The following is a 16780-nucleotide window of genomic DNA, read 5'->3' on the forward strand; positions in this document are numbered from 1 at the left end:
ATATATATATATATATATATATATATATATATATATATATATATATATATTGCATTGATACAATAGGGTACAATAAAATACAAAAACAATAATAATACACAATATATGCAACATTTAACATAGAACAGGTAAGAAATATATAATCAACCATGACAGGTGCATTCTGTTTTGAGATATGTATAGAGGGATCTCTTAAAGGATTTTAGGCTTGGGGAAGGTTTGAAAGTGTGCAGGAGGTTGTTCCATAATTGTGGTGCTCTGTAGGAAAAGGAGGATCGAGTTGCTTTCTTTTTGTAAAGAGGCAGACTAAATAATGTGCTGGTACTGGATCAGAGGTTATAGGAGGTGGGAATAGCAGGGGAGAGCATTCTGCTCAGGTAGGGTGGGAGCTTCCCAGAAAAGCTCTTAAACACAAGGCTGGAAAGGTGGAGGGTGCGTCTGGATTCCAGCGATTCCAGAGGCTACTTGTTTGCAGAGAGCAGTGGAACAGCTGAAATGTAGGTCTGTGTATTGCTTGCAATTCTGGGGCAGATATACTTTAAATCAGGCTGTCTGCAGAGAGCAGTGGGGCAGCTGAAATTAAAGTCTGTGTGTATATATACAGGGCTCAAAATTTCCACTCGCCATTGGCGAGTGGAAATTTAACAGCAGCAAGTGAAAGTTAGTGGATGTCTACAAATATTATCTAAAGCGATATTATATATTCATGAAAGAGCAAGGATATGTTATTCCTCTAGGGCTATAAGGACCCCATTAGTGCTTAGACTGTTACTTCTGAGAGGGTAAACAGGGGCAGAGAGAGATTGGAGAGGAAAAATGAAAGTGAAGGAAAAGATAGAGTTGAGAGATTGAAGAGAAAAGAAAGAGTGAGTAAAGAGAGGATATAGGGTTAATTTATTATGCAGCAGGTGCTGCATTCTACACCGATAGTTAAGAGTGCTGCTACTTAACTTCTCCGCCACCTAACTGAAATCATCCCGATCCGATCAGGATGATTGACTCCCCTGCTAGCGGCCGATTGGCCGCCGGTGAGCAGGGGGCAGCATTGCACTAGCATTTCACTAGAAATGCTTGTGCAATGATAAATTGCACAACAGCGTAAGCTGTTTGCATTTAGCGATGTAGAGCCGACATGATTAGCGAATCATGTCTGTCCGCTTGCCATTTAATACATTTACTCCATGGCCTGAGAGAGAAGGGAGGGGGTAAAAAAAGAGATTAAAGTGAGGAGGGAGTGAAGAAAGATAGATGAGAGATGATAGTTATAAAATAATTTTTCCAGGTCTGTTATGACCTCACATTGTCAGCAAAAAACTAAATTAAACTATTAACCCCTAAACCTAACAACCCCCTAACTTTAAATTAAAATTACAATATCACTATCTTAAAATATATAAAAACTAATTAAAAAAAAACTAAGTTTAAACTATAAATTAACCTAACATAACTATTATACTAAACTATTATACTAAAATTAAAATAACTACCCATTAAAAAAACTAAATTACACATAGAAAAAAAAACTAACACTACTAAAAAAAATTAAGTGTAAAATTACAAAAAATACTAAATTACGAAAAATAACAAGTGAAATTATCAAAAATAAAAAAAATTACACATAATCTAATAGCCCTATAAAAATAAAAAGCCCCCCCAAAATAAAAAAAAAACCTAGCCTACAATAAACTACTAATAGCCCTTAAAAGGGCCTTTTGTAGGGCATTGCCCTAAAGAAATCAGCTCTTTTACCTGGAACAAAATACAAAGACCCCCCAACAGTAAAACCCACCACCCAACCAACCCCCCAAAATAAAAAACGTAACTCTAACAAAAACCTAAGCTACCCATTGCCCTGAAAAGGGCATTTATATAATATAGGAATTGCCCTTAAAAGGGCATTCAGCTCTTTTACATTGCCCTGAAAAGGTCATTCTGCTCTTTTAAAGGGACACTGAACCCAAATTTTTTCTTTCGTGATTCAGATAGAGCATGCAATTTTAAACAACTTTCTAATTTACTCCTATTATCAATTTTTCTTCGTTCTCTTGCTTTCTTTATTTGAAAAGGAAGGCATCTAAGCTATTTTTTGGTTCAGAACCATGGAAAGCACTTGTTTATTGGTAGGTGAATTTACCCACCAATCAGCAAGGTGAACACAGTGTGTTCACAAAAAATGGGCCGGCATCTAAACTTACATTCTTGCATTTCAAATAAAGATACTAAGAAAATGATAATTATTTGATAATAGGAGTAAATTAGAAAGTTGCTTAAAATTGCATGCTCTATCCGAATCACGATAGAAAAAATTTGGGTTCAGTGTCCCTTTAACCCTTTGAGTGCTAATGACGGCTCTGAGCCATCACATAGTTTCTCACTCTGGTGCTAATGACGGCTCAGAGCCGTCATGAGCACTCTCCCACCTTGAGGGAGATCTGGGGGCTCCTAACTGCTCCTAACCCGGCGATCGTGCCTGTAGAGTGACAGGCATCGCCTGGGATTCACGTGATGCGCGGTGAAGTCACGCGCAATGACGTGATGACGTCACCACGCAACTTTATTTATACTTAACAATGTTAAGTATAGGAGGAGGGGGCATGCTGCTTAGAAGCCTGTATCTCAGGCATCTAAGCAGCTACAGACCCCCAAGACCCACTGTTGGAAAGGTAATCGCCTAACCTTTCCAACAGTGTAAGTCTTGGGGGTCTGTAAAAAAAAAAAAAAAATTAAAAAAACCTATTAGCACCCAGGTGGGAAAGTGCTTAGCACTCAAAGGGTTAAAAAAGCCCAAACCCTAATCTAAAAAAAAAAAACCCACACAAAAAGATTTTAAAAAACCTAACACTTACCACCGAAGATCCACTCACAGTTTCTGAAGTCCGGACATCCAGGCGGCGAGGTCTTCATCTATCCAGGCTGCGTCTTCTATCTTTATCCCGGCGGCATGGAGTGGGTCCATCCTTGAAGAAATCCAGAGTGCAGCGTCCTCTTCATACGGACACCGCCGTACACTAAATCTTCAATGCAACGGAGCCTTTTCAAAATGGTTTCCCTTGCATTTCTATTGACTGATTTGATTTTTGAAATTCAAATCAGCCAATAGGATTAGAGCTACTGAAATCCTATTGGTTGTTCAAATCAGCCAATAGGATGAGAGCTAATGAAATTATTTTGGCTATTCAAATCAGTGATGTCGGGGGCGACAGATTAGGGGTGTTTAGACTCTGGGTTTATGTTAGGGTGTTAGGTTTAAACATAACTTTTTTCCCCATAGACATCAATGGGGTTGCATTACGCAACTTTTCATTCGACGCTTCATTCTAACATTCTCTCCCCATTGATGTCTATGGGGAAAGCATGCATGAGCATGTCAAGCAGCCCTTGGATTTTGTGCAGTATGGAGCTTAGCGCCACCATATCGCACGCACAAGGAGACTTTTCAGAAACTTGTAATGGCAGCGCTACGGAGGGTCAGCGAGTGTGCAACCTTAACAGGCACACGTCTTTGCGAGTGATTGCGTTTTTCGCTATTTTTTTTTACAAATCACAAAATCCATGCAAGCAAAGCCTCGTGCAACAGCTAGTATGTATGTGTGTGTGTATATATGTATATGTGTGTGTATATATATATATATATATGTGTGTAATGTGAAAATCAATAGGAAATCAATAATAGAAAACTAGCGCACAATAACAAACTCTATAAAAATGTGGTTTACATATTAGTCTGTATAATTGGAACAGTATGTAGAAAATCACTTAGTTCGTAGATCCAAAATGAGCTGATGTATATAGGTGAATGGATATCTGCTTACCAGAATGAACCTCAATCATATGAGGTAAGATATCGGCTCTATGTGAGTCAGGTAGATCTTCTTGTGTTCCCTTAAGCAAAAACTTGTGTGTTTTCTCCACTTTAGACCTTTTTTCTAGATCTTGTCTCCATGTGTATCAAAGTGGTGATTCAAGTTAGCTATTTTTTCAGCTCGGCCCCTGGGTTGGTGTAATTTTCAAATCCAGAAAACCGGGATCTTGGTGTCCTCAGGAGTATGGATAATGGGAGCGTTATTCCAGTAGTAGAAACATAGGGAAAGAGGAAAATAACATAGCGTAATTCTGTGGTAAATGTACAAGAAATGTATTAGTTTCGAACAAATAGGAAACACACTTACAGTGTTCAACCTCAATCCATAATGAGTTAAGCTTAATAGCAATAAATAATAATCCCCAAATGTGCCTCTGATCAACAAAGGTAGTAGCAGTAGTCTCTTATAAAGTGAATGTAACAAATGCTGACAACAAAACGTTTAAGAGCTATGGGGCATATAAAAAATGCTAAGTAATAAAAAAGTCAGTTATGTTAAATAATGCTGGTTTCATAGGGCAAACCAGAGTGCTGCCGGTCAAAGAAATGGTTTCTGTAAGCCCACTCAGGCGTCCTTACGCGTTTTGAAGTTACTGGATACTTCTTCGTCAGAGGAGTGTGAGGTCTATATATATATATATATATATATATATATTTGTGCTATAATCCATCAGATATAATATCATACAATAATATCTAAATCAAGAGTAATTGAGTGGTATATTATCTCATATAGTATTAGATATTACATCTAAACTCATGCTAATCTCCTTCTATAGAGGGAGCCATATTACCATTATCGCTATCTAGCAGAATCAGATAGTGAAGTCTTAAAGGGACATTACACCCAGAATTTTTCTTTCATGATTTAGATAGAGAATACAATTTATTTCATGTAATTGGCAAGAGTCCATGAGCTAGTGACGTATGGGATATACAATCCTACCAGGAGGGGCAAAGTTTCCCAAACCTCAAAATGCCTATAAATACACCCCTCACCACACCCACAATTCAGTTTTTACAAACTTTGCCTCCTATGGAGGTGGTGAAGTAAGTTTGTGCTTAGATTCTACGTTGATATGCGCTTCTCAGCATTTTGAAGCCTGATTCCTCTCAGAGTACAGTGAATGTCAGAGGGATGTGAAGGGAGTATCAACTATTGAATGCAATGGTTTTTCTCACGGGAGATCTATTTAATAGGTTCTCTGTTATCGGTTGTAGAGATTAATCTCCTACCTCCCTTTTCAGATCAACGATATACTCTCATATACCATTACCTCTACTGATATCTGTTTCAGTACTGGTTTGGCTATCTGCTATGTGCGGATGGGTGTCTTTTGATAAGTATGTTTTCATTACTTAAGACACTCTCAGCTATGGTTTGGCACTTTATGTATTTATATAAAGTTCTAAATATATGTTTTGTACTTATATTTGGCATGATTCAGGTTTCAGTATATTTCCTTTTGCAGACTGTCAGTTTCATATCTGAGAAATGCATTTTTTAGGAAAATGTATTTCTTTGCAGGGGTATAGTCTTTTTTTCAATTGACTGTCATTTTAAAATTCACGGGCAGAATTAGACTCGCGAGGGCGCGAAATGCCAAAGTATATTGCGTCATTTTTGGCGCAAGATTTTTTTTTTGGCGCAAAGTTACGTTCGATGATGCAAATTCATCATTTCCGTCTTTGTCGACGCTGAGTCCTTTCACATGGTTTCGTCTTCAATGACGTGAGTGTGTCATTTCCGGATGATGTTAGCGCCAAAAAATGTTCTCTGTTTGTTTGTGCGTCATACTTGGCGCCAAATATTTTCATTATTTTAAACCTCATTCCTATATCCCTCTTGCCTTTTTTCTCTATCAGAGGGCTATGCTGTTTGCATTTTTTCCCCATTCCTGAAACTGCCATATAAGAAAATTGATAGTTTTGCTTTATATGTTGTTTTTTTCTCTAACATTTGCAAGATGTCTCAATCTGATCCTGTCTCAGAAATCACTGTTGGAACCCTTCTGACTGATAACAGTTTCTACCAAAGCTAAGTACATTTGCTGTAATCTTGTGGTTGTATCTCCAGCTGTGGTTTGTAATAAGTTGTCATGATAAACTTTTTCATGCAGAGAATGTGTCCATCAGTAATAGTACATTGCCTGTTGCTGTTCCTTTAACATCTAATGTACAAGATATACCTTTGAATTTATAAGATTTTATTGCTGATTCTATTCAGAAGGCTTTGTCTGCCATCCCGCCTTCTAATAAATGTAAAGGTCTTTTAAAACTTCTCATAAAGTTGATGAAATTTCAAATGACCGACAACATACTGAATTATCCTCCTCTGATGAGGATCTATCTGATTCAGAAGATCTTTCCTCATATATTGACACTGACAAATCTACTTATTTATTTAAAATGGAGTACATTCGTTCTTTGTTAAAGAAGTTTTGATTATATTGGATATTGAGGAGACTAGTCCTCTTGATATTAAAACTAGTAAACGTTTAAATTCTGTTTATAAAACCTCCTGTGGTTTTTCCAGTTCCTAATGCTATTTCTGATATGATTTCTAAGGAATGGAATAGGCTTTGTACTTCTTTTATTCCTTCTTTAAAGGTTTTAAAAAAAAAAAAAAGAATTGTATCCTTTGCCAGCAGTTACATTGGAGTTTTGGGAAAAGATCCCCAAAGTTTATGGGGCTATCTCTTCTCTTGCTTAGCGTACTACTATTCCTATGGAAGATAGTACTTCTTTTTTAAGATCCTTTAGATAGGAAATTTGAATCTTATCTAAAGAAAGCCTATTTATATTCGGGTCATCTTCTCAGGCCTGCATTTTCTTTGACTGATGTTGCAGCTGCATCAACTTTTTGGTTGGAAAATTAGCGCAACAAGAATTGGATTAGGATTTGTCTAGCATTGTTTTCTTGCTTCAACATGCTATTCAGTTTATTTGTGATGCCATTTTTTTAATCAAAATTGATGTTAAATCTAGCTATTTTAGCTAGACGAGCTTTGTGGCTTAAAGGGACACTGAACCCAAATTTTTTCTTTCATGATTCAGATAGAGCATGACATTTTAAGCATCTTTCTAATTTACTCCTATTATCATATTTTCTTCATTCTTTTGGTATCTTTATTTGAAATGCAAGAATGTAAGTTTAGATGCCGGCCCATTTTTGGTGAACAACCTGGGTTGTCCTTGCTGATTGGTGGATAAATTCATCCACCAATAAAAAAGTGCTGTCCAGGGTTCTGAACCAATAAAAAAGCTTAGATGCCTTCCTTGTTAAATAAAGATAGCAAGAGAACAAAGAAAAATTGATAATAGGAGTAAATTAGAAAGTTACTTAAAGTGAAGGTAAAGTTTCCCTGTTTTCTCACCTTTACTATATTACTAAGATACTATATAGTGTGATCGCTATGTTTTTTTAAATTATTTCAATATGTTTTATTGTATTTATAACTATATATTTTTACGTATTTTGCTGGTCTTCGCTCCTCCCTCCATCAATTTCCGGATTTTACAGTCTCTTACGTACAGAGCGGTCCCACCCGCTCTATACGTACATCAAATGCGCGTTCTCGATTGCCGGACAAAGTGCGCATGCGCACACCTCGGCTTCTCTTCTATTTGCGCCTGCGTGAGTGAGATAGAGGACGGAGTCAATGTATGATGGTCTCTTTCCCAATTGCGCATGCGATAAACTGGAGCGAGCCCGGGTAGGAAGTATAAGCAAATAATTCCAACGCATGCGCACAAGTTCCAACAATGTTCTGACGTCAAATGACGGCCGCCTAACGGCCAGACTCACTATTGGCTGGTTCAAGAACGTGACCGGACCAAAGAAAAAAAACCCAAAAAAACGGGCTGTTTGGAAACGATTGGAAATTGCTAACAAAAACGCTTATAACTAGGTAAATATATAAAAAAAAAAAAAAAAGATGAATTAAAGTCCCTCTAATTTTTTAATTATTTACATTGCCACTAATCGAATCAGGCGAAGTTTACCTTCACTTTAAAATTGCATGCTCTATCTGAATCACGAAATAAAAAATTTAGGTTCAGTGTCCCTTTAAATCTTGGAATTCTGACATGACTTCTAAGTCCAGATTGCTATCTCTTTCTTTCCAAGGTAATAAGTTATTTGGCTCTCAGTTGGATTTAATTATTTCAACTGTCACTGGGGGAAGGGAGTTTTTTTGCCTTAGGATAAGACTTAATGGTAAATCTAAAGCTTCTAACCGTTTTCGTTCCTTTCGACTAAATAAGGAACAGAAACCTAGTCCTTCCCCAAGGAATCTGTTTCCAATTGGAATTTTTCTTCAAATTGGATTAAATCCAAGCCTTTTAAGGAACCAAAGCCAGCCCCTAAGTTCACATATAGGTGCGGCCGTCATTCCAGCTCAGCTGGTAGGGGACAGATTAAGTTTTCTCAGGGGTACCAAATAGGATTCAGAGTAAGAGCTCCTGTGAGAAGATATTTTCTCTCACGCATTCCAGCAAATCCAGTAAAGGCTCAGGCTTTCCTGAAGTGTGTTTCAGACCTGGAGTTTCAGGGGTAATCATGCCAGTTCCGTTTCAGGAACAGGGTTTGGGGTTTTATTCAAATCTATTCATTGTCCCAAAGAAAGAAAGAAAAAATTTATTCAGGCCAGTTCGGGATCTGAACATTTTTTGAATCGTTATGTAAGAGTACCAACTTTCAAAATGGTAACTATATGGACTATTCTGCCTTTTGTTCAGTAAGGGCATTATATGTCCACCATAGACTTACAGGGTGCATATCTTCATACTCTGATTAATCCAGTTCATTTTCAGTTTCTGAGATTCTCTTTTCTAAACAAGCTTTACCATTTTGTCTCTCTCTTCCTTTTGGCCTAGTGACAGCTCCAAGAATCTTTTCTAAGGTTCTTGGTGCCCTACTCTCTGTAATCAGAAAACGTGGTATTGCGGTTTTTCCTTATTTGGACGATTTCTTGGTATTAGCTCAGTCTTTATATTCTGCAGAATCTTACACAAATCAACTAGTGTTGTTTCTTCGAAAACATGGTTGGAGGATAAATTTACTAAAAAGTTCTTTGATTCCTCAGACAAGGGACACCTTTTTAGGTTTCCAGATAGATTCAGTGTCCATGACTCTGTCTCTATCAGACAAGAGACGTTTTGAATTGGTTGCAGCCTGTCGGAACCTTCAGTCTGTCATTCCCTTCAGTAGCTATGTGCATGGAAGTTTTAGGTCTCATGACTGCAGCATCGGACGCAATCCTCTTTTGCTCGTTTTCATATGAGACCTCTCCAGCTTTGTGTGCTGAACCAATGGTGTAGGGTTTTTTCAAGGATATCACAATTAATATCCTTAAATCCCAATGTTCTACTATCTCTGACTTGGTTGTTAAATCACCATTGTATAGTTCTAGGGGCCGATTTTGTTCGTCCAACCTGGACTGTGATCTCAACAGATGCCAGTCTTTCACGTTGGGGAGTTGTTTGGGGATCTCTGACAATGCAAGGGGTTTGGAAACCTTAAGAGGCGAGATTACCAATCAATATTTTGGAACTCCCTGAGATTTTCAGGGCTCTTCAGATTTGGCCTCTGTTGACGAGAGAACCGTTCTTTTGTTTTCAGACAGACAATATCACAACTGTGGCATTTGTCAATCATCAGGATGAGACTCACAGTCCTTAAGCTATGAAACAAGTATCCCGGATACTTGCTTGGGTGGATTCTAGCTCCTGTCTAAATTCTGTGGTTCATATCCCAGGTATAGACAATTCGGAAGCGGATTATTTCAGCCTTCAGACTTTACATCCGGGGGAGTAGTCCCTCCATCCAGATGTATTTTCTTAGGTTGTTCAGATGTGGGGTCTTTCAGAAATAGATCTGATGGCTTCTCATCTAAACAAGAAACTTACCAGGTACCTGTCCAGGTCCAGGGATCCTAGGGCGGAAGCAGTGGATGCGTTGACACTTCCTTGGTGTTATCAACCTGCTTATATTTTTCCTGCCTTTATTTTTTCTTCCAAGAGTGATCTTCAAAATCATCATGAAACAATAGTTTGTGCTGCTGGTGGATCCAGCATGGCCTCACAGGTTTTGGTATGCAGATCTTGTTTGGATATCCAGTTGCCAACCTTGGCCACTTCCATTAAGGCCGGACCTTCTGTTTCAAGGTCTGTTTTTTTCCATCAGGATTTAAAAATTTTAAATCTGAAGGTATGGAAATTGAACGTGTTGTGCTTAGTCTTAGAGGTTTCTCTGACTTTGTGATTAATACTATGTTGCAGGCTCGTAATTCTGTTTCTAGAAAGATTTATTATCGAGTTTGAAAGACTTACATTTCATGGTGTTTCTTTTATAAATTCTCTTGGCATTCTTTTAGAATTTCTAGAATTTTACAGTTTCTTCAGGATAGTTTGGATAAGGGTTTGTCTGCAAGTTCCTTGAAGGGACAAATCTCTGCTCTTTCTGTTTTATTTCACAGGAAGATTGCTAATCTTCCTGATATTCACTGTTTTGTTCAGGCTTTGGTTCATATCAAGTCTGTCATTAAATCAATCTCTTCTTCTTGGAGTTTTAATTTGGTTTTAAGGCTTTACAGGCTCCTCCATTTAAGCCTATGCATTCTTTGGATATTTAAATACTTTCTTGGAAAGTATTGTTTCTTTTGGCCATCTCTTCTGCTAGAAGAGTTGCTGAATTATTTGCTCTCTCTTGTGAATCTCCTTTCTGATTTTTCATCAGGATAAGGCAGTTTTGCGGACTTCATTTAAATTCTTATCTAAGTTTGTGAATTCTAGCAACATTAATATAGAAATTGTTGTCCTTTCCTTGTATCCTAATCCTAAGAATTCTTTGGAGAGATCCTTACATTCTTTGGATGTGGTGAGAGCTCTGAAATATTATGTTGAAGCTACTAAAGATTTCAGGAAGACTTCTAGTCTATTTGTTATCCTTTCTGGTTCCAGGAAATGTCAGAAGGCTTCTGCCGTTTCTTTGGCATCGTGGTTAAAGCTTTTGACTCATCACGCTTATTTGGAGTCGGGTCAGGCCCTGCCTCAGAGGATTACAGCTCATGCTACTAGATCAGTCTCCACTTCTTGAGCTTTTAAGAATGAAGCTTCAGTTGATCAGATTTGCAAAGCAGCAACTTGGTCTTCTTTGCATACATTTACTAAATTCTACCATTTTGATGTATTTGCTTCTTCGAAAGCAGTTTTTGGTAGAAAAGTACTTCAGGCAGCTGTTTCAGTTTGATTCTTCTGCTTATGATTTAAGTTTTTTCCTTTCATTTATGAGAATAAACTTCTATTTGCATTGTGGATTAATTTTTTTCAGCGACATGGCTGTTTTTAATTTATCCCTCCCTCTCTAGTGACTCTTGCGTGGAGTTCCACTTCTTGGGTATTGCTATCCCATACGTCACTAGCTCATGGACTCTTGCCAATTACATGAAAGAAAACATAATTTATGTAAGAATTTACCTGATAAATTCATTTCTTTCATATTGGCAAGAGTCCTTGAGGCCCACCCTTTTTATGGTGGTTCTGATTTTTTTGTATAAAGCACAATTATTTCCAAATTCCTTTGTTGATGCTTTTTATTCCTTTCTTTTTCACACCACTACTTGGCTATTAATTAAACTGAATTGTGGTTGTGGTGAGGGGTGTATTTATAGGCATTTTGAGGTTTGGGAAACTTTGCCCCTCCTGGTAGGATTGTATATCCCATACGTCACTAGCTCATGGACTCTTGCCAATATGAAAGAAATGAATTTATCAGGTAAGTTCTTACATAAATTATGTTTTTAAACAACATTCCAATTTACTTCTATTATCTAATTTGCTTCTTTCTTTAAACATCCTTTGTTGAAGAAATATCAATGCACATGGGTCAGCCAATCACACAAGGCATCTATGTGCAGCCACTAATCAGCAGCTACTGAGACTATCTAGATATGCTTTTGAGGAAAGAATATCAAGAGAATTAAGCAAATTAGATAATAAAAGTAAATTAGAAAGTTGTTTAAAATTGTATTCTCTATCTGAATCATGAAAGAAAAATTTTGAGATTAATGTCCCTTTAATAAGAGTTCATATCACACCTAAAAGACACATTTTGTGTCCGTCCCAGAAGTGAAACAGTTAATAAGGTAAACACACCCTGCAGTTAGCAAACAGTACATAATGTAGACAACAAGGTTAACTGTTTCACTGCTGGGTCACTCACAAAATGTGTCTTAGAGGGAACACTAATTGTAACTTGAGATAATGACTGAGACTAAGCTCCGGGGAAGACACCCCTGACGCGCCTTTCACAATCGCACTTCCTCAGAGGGGGTGTCTAACACGACCATCTGTAACCTTTTTTTATTATCTATTTTACAGCACTGTATGTAATTTAATCGCAAAAAGTGTGTTTCTCAATTACTATAGAAAGCTGTATCCATTTACATATCGTTGTATACTTCAATTTCTGTACAACTATAAAGCATTTGATGGATGTAATAAAACAAAAAAAAATCTTCATTTTAAATTTCTTTGAACAATTCCATTTATAATCTACGGGCATTATTTATTATTTATCCTTTGTTGTCTTCATTATTTTTAATTCTGCTACAAACCTACTATCCGTATGTAATATTTAAGAGATAAATGACAAATATATTTGACTTTCCATCTTTTTTAGAGTTCACAAAGTGATCTTTCGGCATTACGCTGTGAAGAAACTAAAAAGGAGCTGAACACCATACACCAGGAAATGAAACTAAAACAATACTTGGAAGATGAACGGATTGCTCTTTTCTTACAAAATGAGGAGTTTATGAGGGAACTTCAAAGAAACAGAGAATTTCTTATTGCTCTAGAAAGGGGTAAACTATTTGCTATACATGATAATCTATATGTAGATTAAGAAGCAAATAAATAAAACTCTATTGTTAAACCTAAATTTTTTTTTATTTTTTTTTGCTTAAAGGGACAGTAAACACTTAAAAATAAAAACCGAAGATCCGCCTGCACTATACCCCTTCTGCCTTGCCGCCTTGCTTCTGTACTAATCACCGTCGCTAACTTCTCTAATACCAATTCTGACCGAGGATTGGATTCTGATTTGCTGATCATTTGAAGAAGAAGGCAGCTACGTAACGGTGGGGGGAGTTCGCTGCCATATTTACCTGGTATTAGAGAAGTTAGCGACGCTGATTAGTACAGAAGCAAGGCGGCAAGGCAGAAGGGGTATAGTGCAGGTGGATCTTCGGTTTTTATTTTTCAATATCAAATAATGTTACCGCAAGTGTTGACTGTCCCATGAAAGGGACATTTAAACTCATGTTGCTTGCTTTTACTTTAAAATTCTGGACTTTTGTGTTTTCCCCATGCTTCCTAAAGAAGACAGTGTATATTCTGTATTTACAGAAATCACTTGAAAAAGATGCAACATAACTGCAATACACTGATAAGAAAATATCACATGCATGGCTCTATGTAAAAAAAAAAAGGAAGATTTTTTTACCTCAACATATCTTCAGCTCACGAGCTTTGATCCAGAGCTACCCTTTTTTTACTGTTGTCTGCATGTAAAAAAAAAGAGAAGAAAAAATTAACAGCCAGCTTCATTAATGCTAAATTCATGCTTTGCTTTACTGTGATCTTATGGGATTTTACTGAAATATTGCATGATTTCATAGTAAACTTCCTTAAAGGGACACTGAACCCAAATTTTTTCTTTCATGATTCAGATAGAGCATGACATTTTAAGCATCTTTCTAATGTATTCCTATTATCAATTTTTCTTCGTTCTCTTGCTATCTTTATTTTAAAAAGAAGACATCTAAGCTTTTTTTTTAATTTAGGACTCTGGACAGCACTTTTTTATTGGAGGATGAGTTTATCCACCAATCAGCAAGAACAACCCAGGTTGAACACCAAAAATGGGCCGGCATCTAAACTTACTTTCTAGCATTTCAAATAGAGATACCAAGAAAATGATAATTATTTGATAATAGGAGTAAATTAGAAAGTTGCTTAAAATTGCATGCTCTATCCGAATCACGATAGAAAAAATTTGGGTACAGTGTCCCTTTAAAGTGAATGTAATTTTGGTGCTAAAGTGCCCGGTAAAAATTTGATTAAAAACAGGAGCACTTTAATTCATCAAAATTTACATTTCACTCCTGTTGTGAAAAAAAAAAAATTACCTTTTTAATCTTGACAGCAGCTCCAGCTTCCTCCACCCATTGCAAAGCTTCTTCCTGAGTCTAAAATGAGGAATCCGGCTTCCTCCAATCACGGCATTGAATCACACTGATCCCCCCCCAAAAAAAAATCTGTGATTGGAGGATGACCCATCCATCATTTCTGACATCAGAAATGGCTTGCGACGACCGGAGGAAGCTGGAGCTGCTGTCAAGTTTAAAAGGTAAGTTTTTTTTCACAACAGGAGTGAAATGTAAATTTTGATGAATTAAAGTGCCCCTGTTTTTAATCAAACTTTTAAAAACCGGACACTTTAGCATCAAAATTTACATTCACTTTAAGCTGATGAAGCTAATAAAGTTACAGCCACTTCACATGACAGATGCACACTCCCTTGCAAGTAATTTCAAGTTTAATTTTTTTTTAAGTGGCTGCTAATCGGATGCTTATTACTAGGGTTGCCAGCTGTCATAAAAATACTGGACAATCTGTAGGTGACTGGGCATGTTACACTGTGGGGGTCACACAATGCCCCTCCTTCCAAAGCTTTAGCTTAGACCCTATGTATCTTCATCATACCATGTCTATATTTCACAACTAGGCAGTCATTTTAACCCTTGGCTGCCAGTAACATACAAATCAATAATTGTATGTCCCTCACTTTTTCTGCTCCAAATTTGTAATGCATTTAGACACAGGAGACATTATGCATTTAACACTTAAGTATCCAGTATTTTTGTGAAGATTTTACTGGACAGCCTGCTAAAATACTGGACTGTCCAGTTGGATACTGAATACCTGGCAACCTTACTTACTACACCAGCCATTGTAATAAGCAGCCACAAAAAATATGCAACACACATGACTGATGCCTGGTATAAAAGAAAAACAAATATAAATCACTTGAATAGACTAAAGACAGTAAAGGAATAACATAATGAAATAATAACATCAGTAGCAGAATCCATTTGTGTTCATTCCATCCAAAAATCATTCTAAATCTGTCTGTATATTTTTGCTGTTTTTATCTTGTCTTTTCTTTCCATATAACCAGTGTTTGTTTGTTTTTGCTGTGAAATATGTTTGCACTTAAATGTTGTATATAAGTAAACCCTTAAAATAAATGATACTATCATATTAAAATAATTTCAAAATCATCATTTAATTTTTCAGATCGTTTGAAATACGAGTCCAAAAAATCTAAGTCTAGCACTACTCTGGCCAGTAATGATTTCAGCCTTTGCCCTTCAATTTCAGGTAAGGACACTCAGTGTTTGTAAATCAATATGTTCTCTGCATATATTCAAGTCATGAAGAGTTGATAGACAAAGAAAGCAATGAACAGAATATCAACTATTCACTAAGAAATTGGAGTCGACGTTTTAAATGATTTCTGATTTAAATATAAATTGTGTGCAGAGGCGTATAAGAAAATATATTTCAAAACAGAAGTTGTTTCAGTTCACCGTCTCTTGTCTGTCTGTCTGTCTTTCACATTCTCTCTCCCTATAGACATTTCTTTCCTATGTTTCTTCCTTTGCATCTGTAGTATAAATATATTTTAAAATGTTTTATATAAATGTGCAATTATCACCTGCATTACAAACAATCTGAAATAAATAATTGAGTTAATGTTTAAAAACATTTACAAACCCAGAGCAAATACATCCTTTGAAAACTGTTTGAATCTGAATACCTATTCTGCTTTGCTTTGGCCAATTAGAGGCAGATGTAGTTTTTTTCCTATACTAATATCATTAGTCAAAATCCCATTATGGATCTTACCAGGCTCTCAAGATTTACCAGTTCATATGTTATTCTAGGTACCTAATTCACTAAGTTGAACCCATCTCTTTATTCTTTAGTGAATCAGCTGCATATAATTATATAGAAACTGGTTAAATGGACAGTATACACCAATTTTCATGTAACTGCATGTAATAGACACTGTGGCCGGACAGACATTTGGCCGACGGATAATAGTCAGACACACAAGTGGCTGTCAGATAACAGTCCAGCCACGAGATAGGTAGATAGATAGATTTGATAGATATATAGATAAATAGATGCAATAGATAGATACATTCGATAGATTCAATAGATAGATATATAAATAGATAGATAATTTCACAGACAGAGAATTACAAGATGTGCTGGCCGGGACCCATGGTTAGGTTCCTAGAGGCGGTTGCGGCGCCCGAGGCTCTGATTAGAACAGAGCTCTCTGGAGCGTATCTGCCCTCGGCCAAACTTGGAACATGCTTAGGCTTTCTGTCCGTTGGACAGAATTCTGTTGGCTAAATGTCCGTCGGCATTTTGTCAGAGCACCAATAGACACTACTATAAAGAATAATATGCACAGATACTGATATAAAAATCCAGTGTAGAACCTTTTAAAAACTTACTTAGAAGCTCCCAATTTAACACTGTTAATGAGATAAGCCTGGGACACCCACTGAAAGGGGCTGATAACAGTACCTCCCCCCTCCCCTGCATATGAAAAGACCCATTATACAAACAGAAGCAGTCTGTATAAATCAGTATACATCTAAAACTTTGGGGCTTGGTTAGGAGTCTGAAAATCAGCACAATGTTATTTAAAAATAAGCAACTCTGTAATTTTTTACAAAAACACCCCTAGATGGGCTATATATAAATGGATCATCTACAAAACATTTATGCAAAGAAAAATCTAGTGTATAATGTTCCTTTAAGCTAAAGAGTAGT

At 36.7% G+C, this 16780-nt stretch overlaps 1 protein-coding gene across 1 annotated transcript in view; it reads left to right on the forward strand.

Moving 5' to 3' along the window:
- CUEDC1 (CUE domain containing 1) overlaps positions 1 to 16780 on the forward strand; it is a 472989-nt gene that overhangs the window by 392879 nt on the left and 63330 nt on the right. Inside the window, exons 6-7 of the mRNA XM_053706942.1 lie at positions 12546 to 12729; positions 15227 to 15310. Coding sequence (XP_053562917.1) covers positions 12546 to 12729; positions 15227 to 15310 — 268 coding nt within the window. The remainder of the gene's footprint in view (positions 1 to 12545; positions 12730 to 15226; positions 15311 to 16780) is intronic.

Source organism: Bombina bombina, chromosome 3, assembly GCF_027579735.1.
Source record: "Bombina bombina isolate aBomBom1 chromosome 3, aBomBom1.pri, whole genome shotgun sequence".
NCBI classification, from domain to species: Eukaryota; Metazoa; Chordata; class Amphibia; order Anura; family Bombinatoridae; genus Bombina; species Bombina bombina.